Raw genomic sequence first — 13,783 nt, 5'->3', positions numbered from 1 at the left:
AGAGGCTCAGGGATGCCATGCTATTTTAAAGGTCCAACATTATTATGGTTATTAAATTCTTATTTCTGTGTCGTATGCAACAAAGAAATGTTAAAAAAGTAAAACGCAAGTACTCCAGTGATTGTTTCCCCCCCCCCCTGCAGGACACGTGCATTGACAGAGCTGGACAGCCGACTCGCCGAGCTGCAGCGCGCACAAGACGCAGCCTCGCAATCAGGAATCCAGCATGCGAGTCCAACCAGGGAGGTGCAGGGTGTCTGGGAGGAGGCAACAAAGGCTGTAACTGAACGGTAAAGAGAGCGGTTTGAGTACCTTCATGATTTACTCACACACCCAATATGAGTGTTTTATTGAGTTTTGTTCACATGTGTGTTTGTGTGTGTGTGTGTGTGTGTGTGTGTGTGTGTGTGTGTGTGTGTGTGTGTGTGTGTGTGTGTGTGTGTGTGTGTGTGTGTGTGTGTGTTGTGTTCTGGATCCCTTTCAGGCTGGAGCAGTGTGAGGCACTAACAGAGCTGCTGAAGAGGTTTCAAAGCCTCCATGGGGAGCTGAGTGGGACACTGCAGAGGGCAGAAAGTACCGTCCGTGAACGAGCCTCCTACATGGGGAAAGACAACCTGCAGAGATTACACACCAAGGTACAGGCTTCAACACGGTTTAATCCGGGGGATTAACAACGAGATTTTTTTTGTAAATTTACCAATGAAAACCAGTCAATGTGGATTAAATCATTTGTGCGTGACTGTTAAATCATTGGCTCTGGTTCTGTTTGTTTGGGTGAGTTTTTTACATCTGAATTGTGTGTGTGTGTGTGTGTGTGTGTTTCACAGGTCCAGGAAACAAAAGCAGAGCTGATTGGTCTCGGTGACGGCATAGAGGAGGTCCGCAGTGTCTGCAGGCAGCTTCACACTCGTCTGCGTCAGATCCCAGAATGCCTCAGCATCCCATTTGAGGACGAAACGGAGGCTGTGATGGACTGCTGGCTGGACGTGAGTCACTTTAAAGTTTCAACCCGCCATTTTTTCACAAAACTTTCTTATTGTTTACTACTTACTACTTTTGGTTCCCATGTTCCCATGTCAGTATATTCTGACATGGGAACCAATTGTGAATGTGAATTATTTTTTCTATGTAAGGTAAGTTAAAATGCTCTTTGCTATCCTTACTTTGCTGTTTACGTATGGTCTTTCAAAAACATCTCAGGGAAGAAAAATGTTGTTAAATCTCTCATTGTAATTCAGTTTCTTGCAGGTTATGGTTTATTTGTACGTCGTCAGGTGAGTGCTAGCAATAATTGCAACTCTAATTTTTGCAGGTATCGGAAAAAACAGATTCCTATCTAGAAAACCTACACCTTGGCCTGACTCTGTGGGATGGCATCATTGAGCTGGGAGCTGCTGTAGAGAGCTGGACCTCCAACAAACTGGCAGTAGTTGCTCAGTGTCCTTCCTTCCAGACGGAGGAAGACATCAGAGCCCTGCAGGTAAAACTACCTTCCTGTTTCATTCTTTAATGACACACACCTTTGGATCCGTCTGCTCCGTCTCATCGGACATGTAAAGTTCTCTAAAGTGGCTTTCAACAATGATCATCTGCCAAAATCATCCCCCTCTACGTGCCTCAAGAGGGAGATTTTGACCCAGGAGGAGAACATGGAGCGTTTCCACCGAAGAGTCGCTGAGATTCAGGACCTGCTTCAAAGCAAAGAGCCCCCACTGGAGCTGCAGGTACAACATGAAGCTTTCCACTGTAGGATGCACGTTTTCAGGCTGACGGATCCAGTGGATCTGGAGGTTCTCCTGATTGATTGATTTTCTTTTGTCCAGGTTGTGGAGACGCAGATAAGGAAGAAGATGAAGCAGCTGAAGAAGCTTGTTTCTGAATCTGAGGACGTTTACGGGCAGGAGGCTGCTAAAGGACAAATTACTGCCGGGATGGCTGAATGCTTCAACTCCCTCCGGAAGATTCAGAACTCCCTTCTCACTCTCAGTGCTTCAGATGTTCCAACAGTTCTTGCAAAACTTAAGGTAAAATGTATTTCATGTGTTTTTGTTTGCAGACATGTATTAAACACTGTGTTTAGTACATGTCTGCATGACAACGTGTTCTGAGAAACGTTTCCTCTCACTTTGCTGCACTCAATAAAAAAATAATCAAATAGAAGCCATAACTGGTATGATTTTAAAATTCCACACGCAGTGGCTTTAAAGTACAACAACGAAGCCACCGTTTGAGGAGAACTTGACAGCTGGAGCTTTTAAATGCTTAACACTAAATGTCACTTGTGTTTTTCTAAAGGATCTGCTTTTTGAGCTCCAGACACGGGACGAGCAGGCGGAGCGTCTGCTGCAGGATCTGCATGTAATGGCCTCCTCAGCCGGTCCAGGCAGCCTACACGGTTTGCCTGTGGATGGGACTCGGCTGCAGGATGAAGTCAGAAACACCCACCAGCTCTTCTCTGAGGTGGAAGAACAGACCCAGAGGAATATCCGGGCTCTCGACAGGTGACGAGTTCATGTTGATCATGTGTCAATACAGCAGTGATGTTCTGTGTGCGGTAGTTTTTTTCTAAAATCCACAATGGGCTCTTTGGTTTTACAGTCAATGAGCAGTAGGTTGTTCTCTGAGAACCTCTCTGAAAGTTGTGGATTCCCTCTCTGTTTAAAGTTTTATTGTATAGATTCCGCCTGAGGACGGTAGTGTAGTCTGTGTAACTGAACCATGCAGGATGGTCTGCAGGACAAATCGCATCGTACTGTTCAAACTCTGGAGATGAAAATGAATGTTTTCCGAAGTCTGTCTTTTACTCTGCAGCAGTGTCGTTTTATCACCGTGTCGCGTTCTGCTGCCCTGCAATGTGCTCATTGTACATATGAGTCTGTGTCATGCATGCATTTACACTCTGTGTGTTTTTAGGCTCCAAAGCGAATGTGAGCACTTGGATCAATGGTTGCAAGGTGTTGAGGGAAGAGCAGCAACGGACGAGGATCTTAGTCTCCTGCAAGAGGAAGCACTTGAACAAAGGTAGCCTGTTTTATGAATTCAGACCTGTATATATTTAGTCTGTATTTGGCTTAAGATATTGTAATAGTATCCTCTTTCAAAAATCAAAAATGAAAAGAACGGGATTTAGATGCATAAGTCAGTTAGACCTTGAAGGTTGCGGATTTAAATCGTAATCTAGCACAATGTTGGGATTTGTGATGAGTCAGGAATGATGTATGTTGTGTGTCCTACACAGACGACTGAGTCACCCTTAACCACACAACTGTTTGTTGATCAAGGTTATAATTATTGACTCAACATATAATCTATCCCACCTTTTATTACTTTAATTCGGGAGGATCCAGCAATTTGAAACGTTTAACTTTTTTAAGTACCTATCGTAGTCATGCAAGCGTGGTAAACACACCGTTTGGTGGAATAAGCGGCTGTGCAACTTTAAGTGCTTTCTCCTAGTGTGCGGTTGTAGAGGCTCCCTCGTCTTTAACATACACTTTTTTGAACTTGTGAATAACCGAGCATCCCTGTTTTCTCTCTGCAGTGTGAGAACACAAGCACTGAACCAGCTCGTGTCCTCCTTACAAAGCAGCACATTCAGGCAGTCCGCTCTGCTGGAGGAGAGCAGCGAGCTGTTGAAACGACACCACCACCACTTTCAAACCAGAGGCCTGCGTGGCCCCGGGGGGGAGCAGAGCTCTGTGAGCCGGGACGTCCGGGCGTGTCAGACCCTTTCAAAGTCCACTCAATCCCCGGCAGGAGTTCACAGGCAAACTCCTGACTCGCCTCTCGGGGAAAACCCCGCTCCCCACGCCCGAGTAAGAAAACATCACCTGACACCTGAGCTGCTCAATTTCTCAACCTAAAACTCTTCTGACTCACCTTTTGTGGGTATATTTTTGTGTAGTTTGAAAGGGACAAACTATGGTAGTTTTGTCATACAAGGGCGCGGCCACTGCGATCTCTTGTTTCTTTCATCCGCATCTGCTTCTTCTTGTGTAACAAGGCGTGTCCATTGTTGCAGAAAACCTCTGGGTACGGCATATTTGTAAGCGCAGATCAAACAACTCCTTCAACGACGCGCTCTTCAGTCCCTGCAGCGACTGGTGCGATTCCAGTGTAAAGTATTAAGTACCTAATCACTCTAATAAAATAAAGAAACCATTTCAGGCTGCGGTAAGTGGGATGGCAGAGGCTCACCTCGGAGAGCTCAGAGTTACCGGAAATCCTCTGAGTGATGGAGCTGGCCCGAAACAGGACATTCAAGGACGCATTCAGGGAGGCGTGCAGAAAAGCGAGGCGGCGTGGAGGGACCTTCTCCAGCCAGGCCGGTCCTGTCACAGGTGAGTGGTGCCACAGGAAACCTTTTGAGACAGGCTTGTTCACCCTGACACATTGTGCTGGAGTAGAGCTGCGCCTGAACAGGTTGCCTTGTTGAGTCCTCACCTGTCCATCTACACATATTGCACACATCCCTTCAGCTAAGTTTGTTCTTTTCTACACTTTCCCAACTCATCCACTAGATCTGCTTTGCCTGAGAGACAGTTTCTGCTTATCTAACAGCCTCTTCTTGCCTCTGAAATTCTTCCTCTACCAGTTTCCTCCTGTCAACCGCTGATGCTTTGTTCCACATACAGTAGGCGGTGGTATAATTAATCCAAACGCCTGACACCCATGCTGTACCTGCCTTACAAAATCCCTAGGTCTAAGTGCTGTTTGAGCCTGTGAAACTGCCTCCCCTGGGTTCCACTTCCTCCATGCTGAGAATGTTGCTTCTGTACTCCACATGCTTTCTCTCTTTCAGTCTCTTGCATTTGCACATTTAAACTCTCTCCTAGTGGTGGAATGGAGTTTTGCACATGTCTTATTACATACTGTATGACCAATTACTTTCACCACCTGAACTGTCGATGCAACCCAAAACCCCAAATCTGTTTATTATCCATCACCCTTTTGGGTTTTTCAGCCTTTGGTACGTGATGCTGTTTTAGTATTGGCAGTTATACTCTTTGTTTTTTCTTCAGCGTTCTACAAGTTGATCCAGACCTCACCTGCACCTCATCATCACTGATGGATGAGCTGAAGGTAAAACTATCCATGTTTACGTACAGTAATTCCGAGCCAGTACTGAAGCTAATTTGAGAGGCCATGAACCAACTAAAGCGAGACAGTTGTCTCTTTTAAGGAAAGGGTTTCCGTTTTAAATGTAAATCAGTCTGGACACAACCTCTCATTCAATTGAATCGGATGTGTCCAACATTTTTGACTATAGTTGTTAAAACAAGTTAGCAAAAAATAAATGGCATGATAGATGGTAGCTTTATGAAATTGTGGTTGTGGTGAGTTAGAATCACATTTATAGGTATTAGCAAACAGTAATACATAAGTGGTTAAAAGATTGAATTTCGAGTATTTTCACTTTGAGTGGATGAATTGATACTTGGGCCGATCTGATAGGATGAAAGAACCGTCGGATCTCATTTAAGTCTGTGAAAAAATATGTGCCCCCCTGACTGTGGCTTGGTGTGCCTGAAATGTCCACAGGGTGTGTGTTCCGGCTTGGAGCAACGTGTTTGTAATGAGGAACATTGTGGCCAGCCACTGCAGGACTGCCGCCATAAATTGACATCCCTGCTGGAAAAGATGTCAGCCTGTCGAGCCCAGAAAGAAGCCTCAGCTGAGCCCATCACTGATGCACCAGCTCTGCAGGTAAAGTCCTTACCCAATGAAGAAAATTTCACATTTGTTTTGCAGTAAAATGTCATAATGAGGACAGTGATGTTCCCAATATACTATTCATTTTCATCACCCCTCTCCACACTTCACAGGCTTTGCTACAGGAAGTTACCGGCGTAGAAAAAGAGCTTCTACAAATTAAAGCACTCAAAGACTCCATCACGGCCAGTTCCTCTGCCGAGGACCAAGTCCGCCCCCTCCAAAACCACAAGAGGGCACTAGACAGCAGCATCAGAGAAGGTCGCTCACTGCTCACAGACGAGGACAAGCAGAGAGTTCAACGAGAGAAGGGAGAGGCCCCCCGTCTACAAACAGATCGGAAAGAACTGTCTGAGAATCTGTGTGGGAACTCTGAAGTGTCTCCTGATCTCACGCAGCTCAAACAGCAGTGGCAAACAATACAGGTTTGTTTGAAAGATCCCATGAGATGTTGCTTTTCACCCCAAAAATGGCACACAAAGTCCATCGAGGGATAACCCCGGCGTCACAAAAACGCTTGTGTCCGTTTAGGACTGTGATACCAGGCCGAGAGTTTGCGACCTGCAGCAGGCCGAAGAGTCCGGCAGCAGACCAGAGGTTCCTCCTGCAGACGTCACTTTGACTGTCGCCGCAGTAGCTGAAGACCTTGACAGGTACGTCGTTCACCAATTGATATTATGACACAATGAACAGGGAGTCCTCTTCTCTGGGTTTCATTTAGTTAGTACTGAAGTTGATGGAAACGTTATTTTCATTGTAATTATTATGTGTTTGATGATCCCTTTTTATCTCTCTCTCTCTAATGTTGTCTCTGTAGACTCGCATCCATACATCTAAAAAAGAAGCAGCCGTGTGCAGAAAACCCAGCAGACGTAGGGAGACACGACATCAACCAGCTGCAGCGTTGGAGACAAACTGTACAAGCTGACCTATCATCACCCAGCCAGGTAAAACACACCAATCATTCATGCTACTATTGATCAAAACAAACATGACAATTGACGTTCCTCTTTGCCTTTTCTTATATATCATGCAATGAACTTAAACAAAACAAAGAAGTACTTGTCATCAAGATTAAATCTCACTTATTCAAAACTGTAAGATAAAAGCCCCACGAGACGTTCAACCCCACAAAACAGCGTCTGTCCGTCTCTTAAATGTAAGCATTAAATTTAAAGCATATTAACGCCTCCAACCGACTGACGCCGGCTCGCAGCAGAGCTAACGGTGTCTACCTGAGGGAGGAACCTGAGCGTGGCGGGCGTGAGCCAACCACTGGGCCGGCCTCACGGGCTCTGACAGGCAGTAAAACGACTCATGTAGTCGCTACCACGCCATGTCTTCAGTCCCGTGCCCCCGGGTGCCTCCGATGCAGGCCTGTTTATGTCGTCCCATCGCGAGCTTGTCTGTTGTTTGAAACGTGGCGAACGAGATAAAGTGAGTAGCTTCCGCGGATGCAACCCTCCATGGCCTGCCCTGCATGTCAATACCAAGATTTCTTGGTTTGGTTTACTCTTTGGCATTACTGAAGATCAGGATGTTTTTTAGATAAGCTTCACCGTCTGCTGACAGCTGAACTCCAATTCCGTTTTGTCCAGATGTTTTTAGTATGTTAATACTGACATAATATGACAACCATGTATGAATGTCAATAATCAAAACATCGACCTTTATTGGTTGTATAAACACCATTCATGGTTTTTCAGATCATTTTTCGTAATGATGAACTGACATTTATTTGCACCACCGAACAAGATCTTCTTGTTAACTGCCTGGAAGCAGACATAACAGAGAAATTGCGGACAAGTGCTTTAGAATCTCAAAATGAAAGTATAACTGTACTCGCAACCTCATCCAAATGCCTGGTGAGTTTCATAATCGTACACTGTTATGCTGACAACAATAAAGAAATTCTGTATGTTTGACGGGCTAATATTTTTCTTTCAATTTAACAGGTTTCTCCAATCGATCAACCTACTCTCAGCGCAACCAAAATCGAGATTCAACATCTTTTGGCTGAACAAGAGACATTTGAAACAGTTCCTGATGCTCAAGAAAGGGATAAATACTGCGAGGACACGTGTGTGAGGCCACATAAAGTGTTCACAATAGTCTTAGACTTGGAGAGGCCTCAGCTCCAGGACATTGTTGGAGACTGCAGTCCAGATGTACTCAGATGTTTACCGGGTGCCAAGATTTGTGATGCACAGCTCACAAAATCTTCCAGTGTTCCTGAGAAGAAATCTGAAGGTTTTACAACATCACCGGGTCCTGAATCAGATGAAACCGACTTGGAGATCCATTACACAAAGAGCGGAGCAATAAATGAGTCTTCAGTGGAAAACCTACTGCCAAAATACTCTTCGGCCTTTGCAGCTTCAGAGTTTGAGGGTATAAATTCTACAGATGCCACATCATTGTGCCGAGGAAAGTCAGAAAGCCAAGCATTGGTGCACAGTGAGGTATTGAATTCCTCCAAGTCATTTGGCACCGTTGCCGAACGTCAGCTCGCTGGTGCTCGTGCAGCCGAAACGACGTCTCTGGACGTCCGGTGGGAGGAGAAGATGCATTACGGTCCCGCTGAAGAGCAAACCATGAGCTCAGTGTTGTGCGCTGGGAACGCAACACAGACACCCGCTGGGGACAATAAACAGCCGACAGTCTCTGCAGGCACGGGACAGTTGGTGAGGGCAGAGGGATGTTCACCTGAAAGCCTGCAGCCCCAACGTTCCACGGGGCCAAAAAGACGGGTCAAAGCTACGCTGCCATTTGGGGGAAGTGAAAGGGAGGTGCCTGCATCGCTGGAGGACGGACAGGTGAATAACGTGTTGTTGGTCTGCCACCAGGTCCACCCAAAAAATATTTTTTGCCACTGACGGAAGACGTCATATTGTGCAGCAGATCACAAAAACAACATTCGATGAAAAATGTAGCTAGAATTCGTTATTAAATCATTGAAAGACGTGCATTATCGAGCTGTGTATAATTGGTGGCTGCTCCCCAGACAAATGTTTGTCAGCCAGATGGCCCGGATGTGTTTGCTCCAAAATTTCACATATCAGTTATGGTCTTTTGTGACATTTACAAACCACTCTTCATTCCTGGTCTTCCCTTCATGTCAGAAAAAGGGGCTGTTCAGTGAAAGTTTATTGCTGCTTTTTAAGTGTTAGATTATTCTAAATCCAGTCCAAATGCATCTAAAACGTAGCTTTTATTCTTACCATGTGAATGTCGTACTTTGGCCAGAGAGCCCTCATACATCCTTTCCCGGTTGTTCATCCAGTGGAAAGAAACATATCTTTCTTGGAACAGATAAATGAAGTCTGCATATCGCCTTGTTCATTGAAAAGAATGCCTTATGAATTGCAAAACAAAATGCTGCAACTCAATATGCAATAAATAATACAATTGCACATTTAAAGTGAAAGCAAGACCGCTACCAAAAAAAAGTTGAATTAATACATACAGAAATAATGTGTAAACAAAACAATAATGATGGTGCAGAAATATGTGTAACAAAATAAAAGCAGTGCATAAGATAGTTGCCTGAGAAAGAGAAGGAAAAGCCTTTCTGATCTGGTTATTATTGGCCTTCTTTCATCAGGGGACCACCAAATGCTTCCGATGCAAGCCACAGTGCTCAAAGGAATTTTGGAATTTCTCACTAAAACAACTTGTCATTTTTGTGAGTAATTACAGCACTCCTTCTCGCTGTAAACAGCAGTGTCCTAAAATGTACCAAAATGTTTGTATATTGTAAATGTCCCGGGCCCTAATTTGACTGCTGACTAAATCCATTACTGGTCTGCTGCAAGTCAAAACCTGTGTAACAGGTTGAGTGATCGTGATTCGGAATATGGGAACAAAAAGGTAAAGAATAGAAGTTGAAAATATGTATTTGTGATGTGGTTATGAACTGAATTGAGATGTTTAATCCACTTTTGAAAATGTGTATATATATATCTTTTTTTCCTCCAAAGAAACCTGTTCCTCTTACGGCGCACCTTGATCATGGCCAAAATATTTCACAAGGAAACTCCCCTGTTGGCAGTAACCAAGCAGTTAACTTAGTTTTTTGTGTTTGCCTTGTCTAACCAAGTTATAACAGAGCCTTTTTTTTTTTAGAAAAGCAAGGCAGGAAGTCCTTTATATATGAATAGACAAGTCTTTTCTCCCTCGGGGCAGACTGCTCCTTACTCAGGGCACATTCCTGCCTTAACTGCACGGACTCGCTTGGGCCACGCGGTAATCTTTACCTCCGTGGAGCAGGAAAAGATGTGTCATTATCTGTGGACGGCATGACTGTGACACCACCCATGTCCCCCGTGCGCGCTACAGCGCCAGACGCGTGACAGCATGCAGCCCGAGAGGATGGCGCCCGGCCCGGCGCCCGGCCCGCCCGCCGGGGAGGCGACAGGTGGACCCCCGGGGTGCCGCAGACGCCGCTCCGCCGTGCGCGATGTTTTGCCTGAGATCCAGAGCTTGGTGGAAAGCAGTAACATAATAAACGTGAGTATCGACCTTCGTTTGAATCGGGTTGACCGTCGGCTTGCTTTGCTGCAAAAAAAACAAAACAAAAACTGATTTATAATAAGCGGGAACTTTAGTTTGTACAAAAGGTCACATTCTGAACTGATTGGAGGAATTAAATTGAAATATGTGGGGGCCTGCGGCTCAGGCAGTGGTATTTCCTTAAATCACAATCTGTTTTAGTCCTGAGTGAAACCATGCTCAGAAGAAAAGGTAAAGTCTCACGTGTGTCGTAGTTTACTGTTCCTGCCGCTGTTTGTTTAGTTTGTTTAAAGGATAAATGCATGAATATCCTCATTCAAGTATTTGTCTTTCATGATTTCAAACATAACTCCAGAGCTTCAATCGTCCAAACGGGCACACAGTGACCAGATAAGAGCGGCAGTGTCGTGATTGATGTTTTTGTGTATTCCCATGATGCTGCGGACAGGAAGTTACACAGGATGAGATGGAATGATTCATTATGTGATGGTTCATTAGTGGGCCTAACCACTGTAATGTCTGTGACTTCCACTAACGGTATGATACTGTATAATTTCATGTGGACATTTATAAGTCAAAGAAAAAGGAAACAAGAAGATTTTTAAAGTAGGAAAGTAAAGAAAAAGTTGACACAACTTTGGTAAATCAGTTTTAATCAATCCAGAGCTGCTCTAGCATCACACTCTCAAATGTGAGGATTTTTTCTTTATCTTCTGGTAAGTCAATATTTTTAAGGCATTTCAAATGGAGTATTTACAACACTTCTAGTATAACATAAGGTTTTAACCGCATTGTCTTTCATGATTGGGTTTCTTTTCATAGCGGACTCCACAGATTGATTTTAATTGGCACCTGAAGTCCTTTCCCGGAGAATCACAGATTCGACTGGTACGAGCTGTCCAAAATGTTCTTGCATGTCGTTATCAACCGGCTCAACTCGATGTCTCCGCGATGGCCAAACAACTGCAGGAGGCAGAGGTAAACACTTGTTATCACTTTTCTTTTCTTTCAATATATAAACGTAATCGGCTAAAAACCTGAATTTAATGTCACCGACATTTTCAGAAGTATAGAGAACAAAAATGTTACATCCTTTTACCTTCCGTCCATTCTCTTTCTTCCTAGGACTGCAGGCGCTGTGTTCAGGAGCAAGTGGCCACACTGAAAAGCATGAGTGGTGCCGGGATTTGTGATCCAGATGTTTTGAAAAGAGCTGAAGGACAGTGGAGTGCAGCGCTGCTGGATGCCTCCGCCACGGTGCAGGTCAAAGCAGCACAGCTGGATCAGGTCAAAGAGTATCACAAACGGATGACGATCACCAGAGCTTTCCTCAAGGTTGTAGCGGCGGAGAAGGACAACATGAGCTTGTGAGTAGCACCTTCATTTCCCAAGTGAGGTTGGTTGTCTAGGTAACATCAACCTAATCAATGTGTACCTGATGATAAACTCATTCTGTAAATTCTCTTTTTTTCAGGACTACTCTGAGAAGCAGTGCTCTCCAAGCTGACAAACTCCAGGGTCTGCTACAAGCCGTGGTGCAGAAAGCAGACTCGATGGAAGAGCTCCTCCAGTTATGCCGGCGATTCTCGGTCCACTTGAGCGACGCTGAGAGTTCAGGGGCTCTTCTCGCCCAGCTGGGAGATGTCCAGGAGGAATGGAGGCTCTTGGAAGGAAGCATCAAAAGGGCTCTGCAGCACGCCTCGAGCTCCACTTCTCAATACTCTCTTTTAATAAGAGAGGCCGAACAGCTAAAAGCCAAACTCGACGCCCTCCGGCCGTCCAGTCTTCAAAGCCGTCACAGCAAAAGTGCTTTAGAACTGGTTTGCCTGAGCACAGACGTAAAACTGTACAACCAGCTCTATATGCACTTACAGTCCCAGACAGATGCTCTGGTCCATTTCGCTCTGGGTCAGAAAGAAAAGGATGAGCTCAGTCGTAGTCTTAAGGACCTTGGGTCCTTGCTTAATGTCACCGAGAGCAAGCTGCACACTTCAAATGACATCTGTGGCGCCATTTCATCAACTAAGATCAACAAGCAATTACAAGACTTGATCGTATGGGCCAAGCAAGCAGAAAACCACATCTCTGTCGGCAGAAAGTCAGCTCTTTTCCCAGAGGAGGCTCGTGTTCAGATTGTTGAGATGAAGAAGTTTCAGACGGATATTTGGTTTAGAAGTTCCAAGATGAAAACAGAAGTTGAGAATATGAAAGCGGAAGTCTCCGATATGGAAAATGAGGAAAGTGACCAAGTATTGAAGACAATAGAAGACCTGTACGAAGCCATCGCCGACAGCTTGAATCAGGTTCTTGACACCATGAGGAAAAATCTGCAGGAGAGGGAGACCCTGCTCTGCCAGTTTGCCAGCATGGATGCCTGGCTGGCAGAAATGCACGCGCAAAGAGACCCGTGCGCTCATGTTGACAACGTTTCAAAAGCTGACATCGGAGAGCTGGAGAGCGAGCTGAAAAGCCACAAGCGCGCCTCAGTCGAGATCGAGGCTCAACTGAAACGGCTGGATGCGGTGGCCGACGCCTGCAGGGAAATAGCTGTGCGCTCCAGTCCGGGAGAGAGCCGCTACCTGGTCAACAGACTGTCGGGCCTTTGGGCCGAGCTGCAGGGGCTGCTGGCTCACGAGAAAGCGCTCAGCTGGGAATTGGAGGAGCTGATTCACGAGCTAACCACTTCCGACGAGGAGTTATCGGCCATCCGGGCTAGCTTGAAGCACATTTCCACCGAGCTGGTGCGGCAAAGGTTCCCGTTGACACAGGAAGCCCTCACGACGGTCGCACATTTGAAGCACGCGCTAATGGAGCGTCAGTGTCAAGTACGAGGCCTTAAGCAATTCCCGGAGGCAAGGCGAAGCTCCATGCTCTGCACCATTGGTGACCTGCAAGACCAGTGCAAAGCACTTAGTGTTAATGCCGTTGAGCAGGACAAATATCTGCACCTGAGGAGACAGATGGTGGAATCTAGGGACGTCGTTGAAGAGCAAATCCGGCGCGCCAAAGATCAAAGCATCAGCGTGGCTGAGAGGGTCATGCTGTGCCAATCGCTCTTGGTCGAACTTCCTCTGGTAAAGACGCAGTGTCAGGAAGTGGCCGACCAGTTGGAGACCATAGCTGAGGGGTTGGAACCATCTGATCTAAACCCGGAGAAGGAGAGGATTCGCCGCACGGTGGAAGCTTTAGTCTCCTGGGAGCACTCGGTCACTGATGACATCAAAAACCTAGAGGCCAAGCTTCTACCAGACCTGCATTTTTCCTCAGAGCACCTTGCCTTGACAGAGCTCTTCCAAAGAACAAGAGTGGAACTGGAGGGAGTGGAACCAGTAACTCCAGATGAAAAAGCCATAGATATTGCATTGACAAGGAATTTGATCATCTGGAGACACATGGAGTCTGGGATGCGGGTGTTGGAAGGTCTGGGAAGGAAAGAAAAAGTGGACTTGAAGAACTACAAGGAACTGTACTCTCTCAGGGATGCAACCATGCGAGACTGTCATTTACGAACGGTAAGCTTCATCGTTTGGATGAATCCGTGAACTGTTGCTGTGTGTCG

At 45.7% G+C, this 13,783-nt stretch overlaps 1 protein-coding gene across 9 annotated transcripts in view; it reads left to right on the top strand.

Annotated features, from left to right (window-relative positions):
* The window catches only part of LOC119194988 (nesprin-2-like), a 63,081-nt gene that overhangs the window by 15,004 nt on the left and 34,294 nt on the right, over window positions 1-13,783 (top strand). For all 9 annotated transcript variants that reach the window (XM_062559653.1, XM_062559655.1, XM_062559654.1 and 6 more), the window contains 20 exons: window positions 144-290; window positions 485-635; window positions 828-986; window positions 1,313-1,480; window positions 1,623-1,724; window positions 1,824-2,024; window positions 2,296-2,501; window positions 2,914-3,021; window positions 3,542-3,815; window positions 4,168-4,340; window positions 5,022-5,082; window positions 5,542-5,706; window positions 5,826-6,137; window positions 6,244-6,365; window positions 6,530-6,659; window positions 7,668-8,528; window positions 10,051-10,221; window positions 11,047-11,202; window positions 11,350-11,591; window positions 11,699-13,736. In XM_062559653.1, the coding sequence (XP_062415637.1) occupies window positions 144-290; window positions 485-635; window positions 828-986; window positions 1,313-1,480; window positions 1,623-1,724; window positions 1,824-2,024; window positions 2,296-2,501; window positions 2,914-3,021; window positions 3,542-3,815; window positions 4,168-4,340; window positions 5,022-5,082; window positions 5,542-5,706; window positions 5,826-6,137; window positions 6,244-6,365; window positions 6,530-6,659; window positions 7,668-8,528; window positions 10,051-10,221; window positions 11,047-11,202; window positions 11,350-11,591; window positions 11,699-13,736 (5,947 nt within the window). The remainder of the gene's footprint in view (window positions 1-143; window positions 291-484; window positions 636-827; window positions 987-1,312; window positions 1,481-1,622; window positions 1,725-1,823; window positions 2,025-2,295; window positions 2,502-2,913; window positions 3,022-3,541; window positions 3,816-4,167; window positions 4,341-5,021; window positions 5,083-5,541; window positions 5,707-5,825; window positions 6,138-6,243; window positions 6,366-6,529; window positions 6,660-7,667; window positions 8,529-10,050; window positions 10,222-11,046; window positions 11,203-11,349; window positions 11,592-11,698; window positions 13,737-13,783) is intronic.

Source organism: Pungitius pungitius, chromosome 20, assembly GCF_949316345.1.
Source record: "Pungitius pungitius chromosome 20, fPunPun2.1, whole genome shotgun sequence".
Taxonomy (NCBI): domain Eukaryota; kingdom Metazoa; phylum Chordata; class Actinopteri; order Perciformes; family Gasterosteidae; genus Pungitius; species Pungitius pungitius.
The sequence above is the reverse complement of the archived record's forward strand: the minus strand, read 5'-3'. Positions and strand labels throughout refer to the sequence as shown.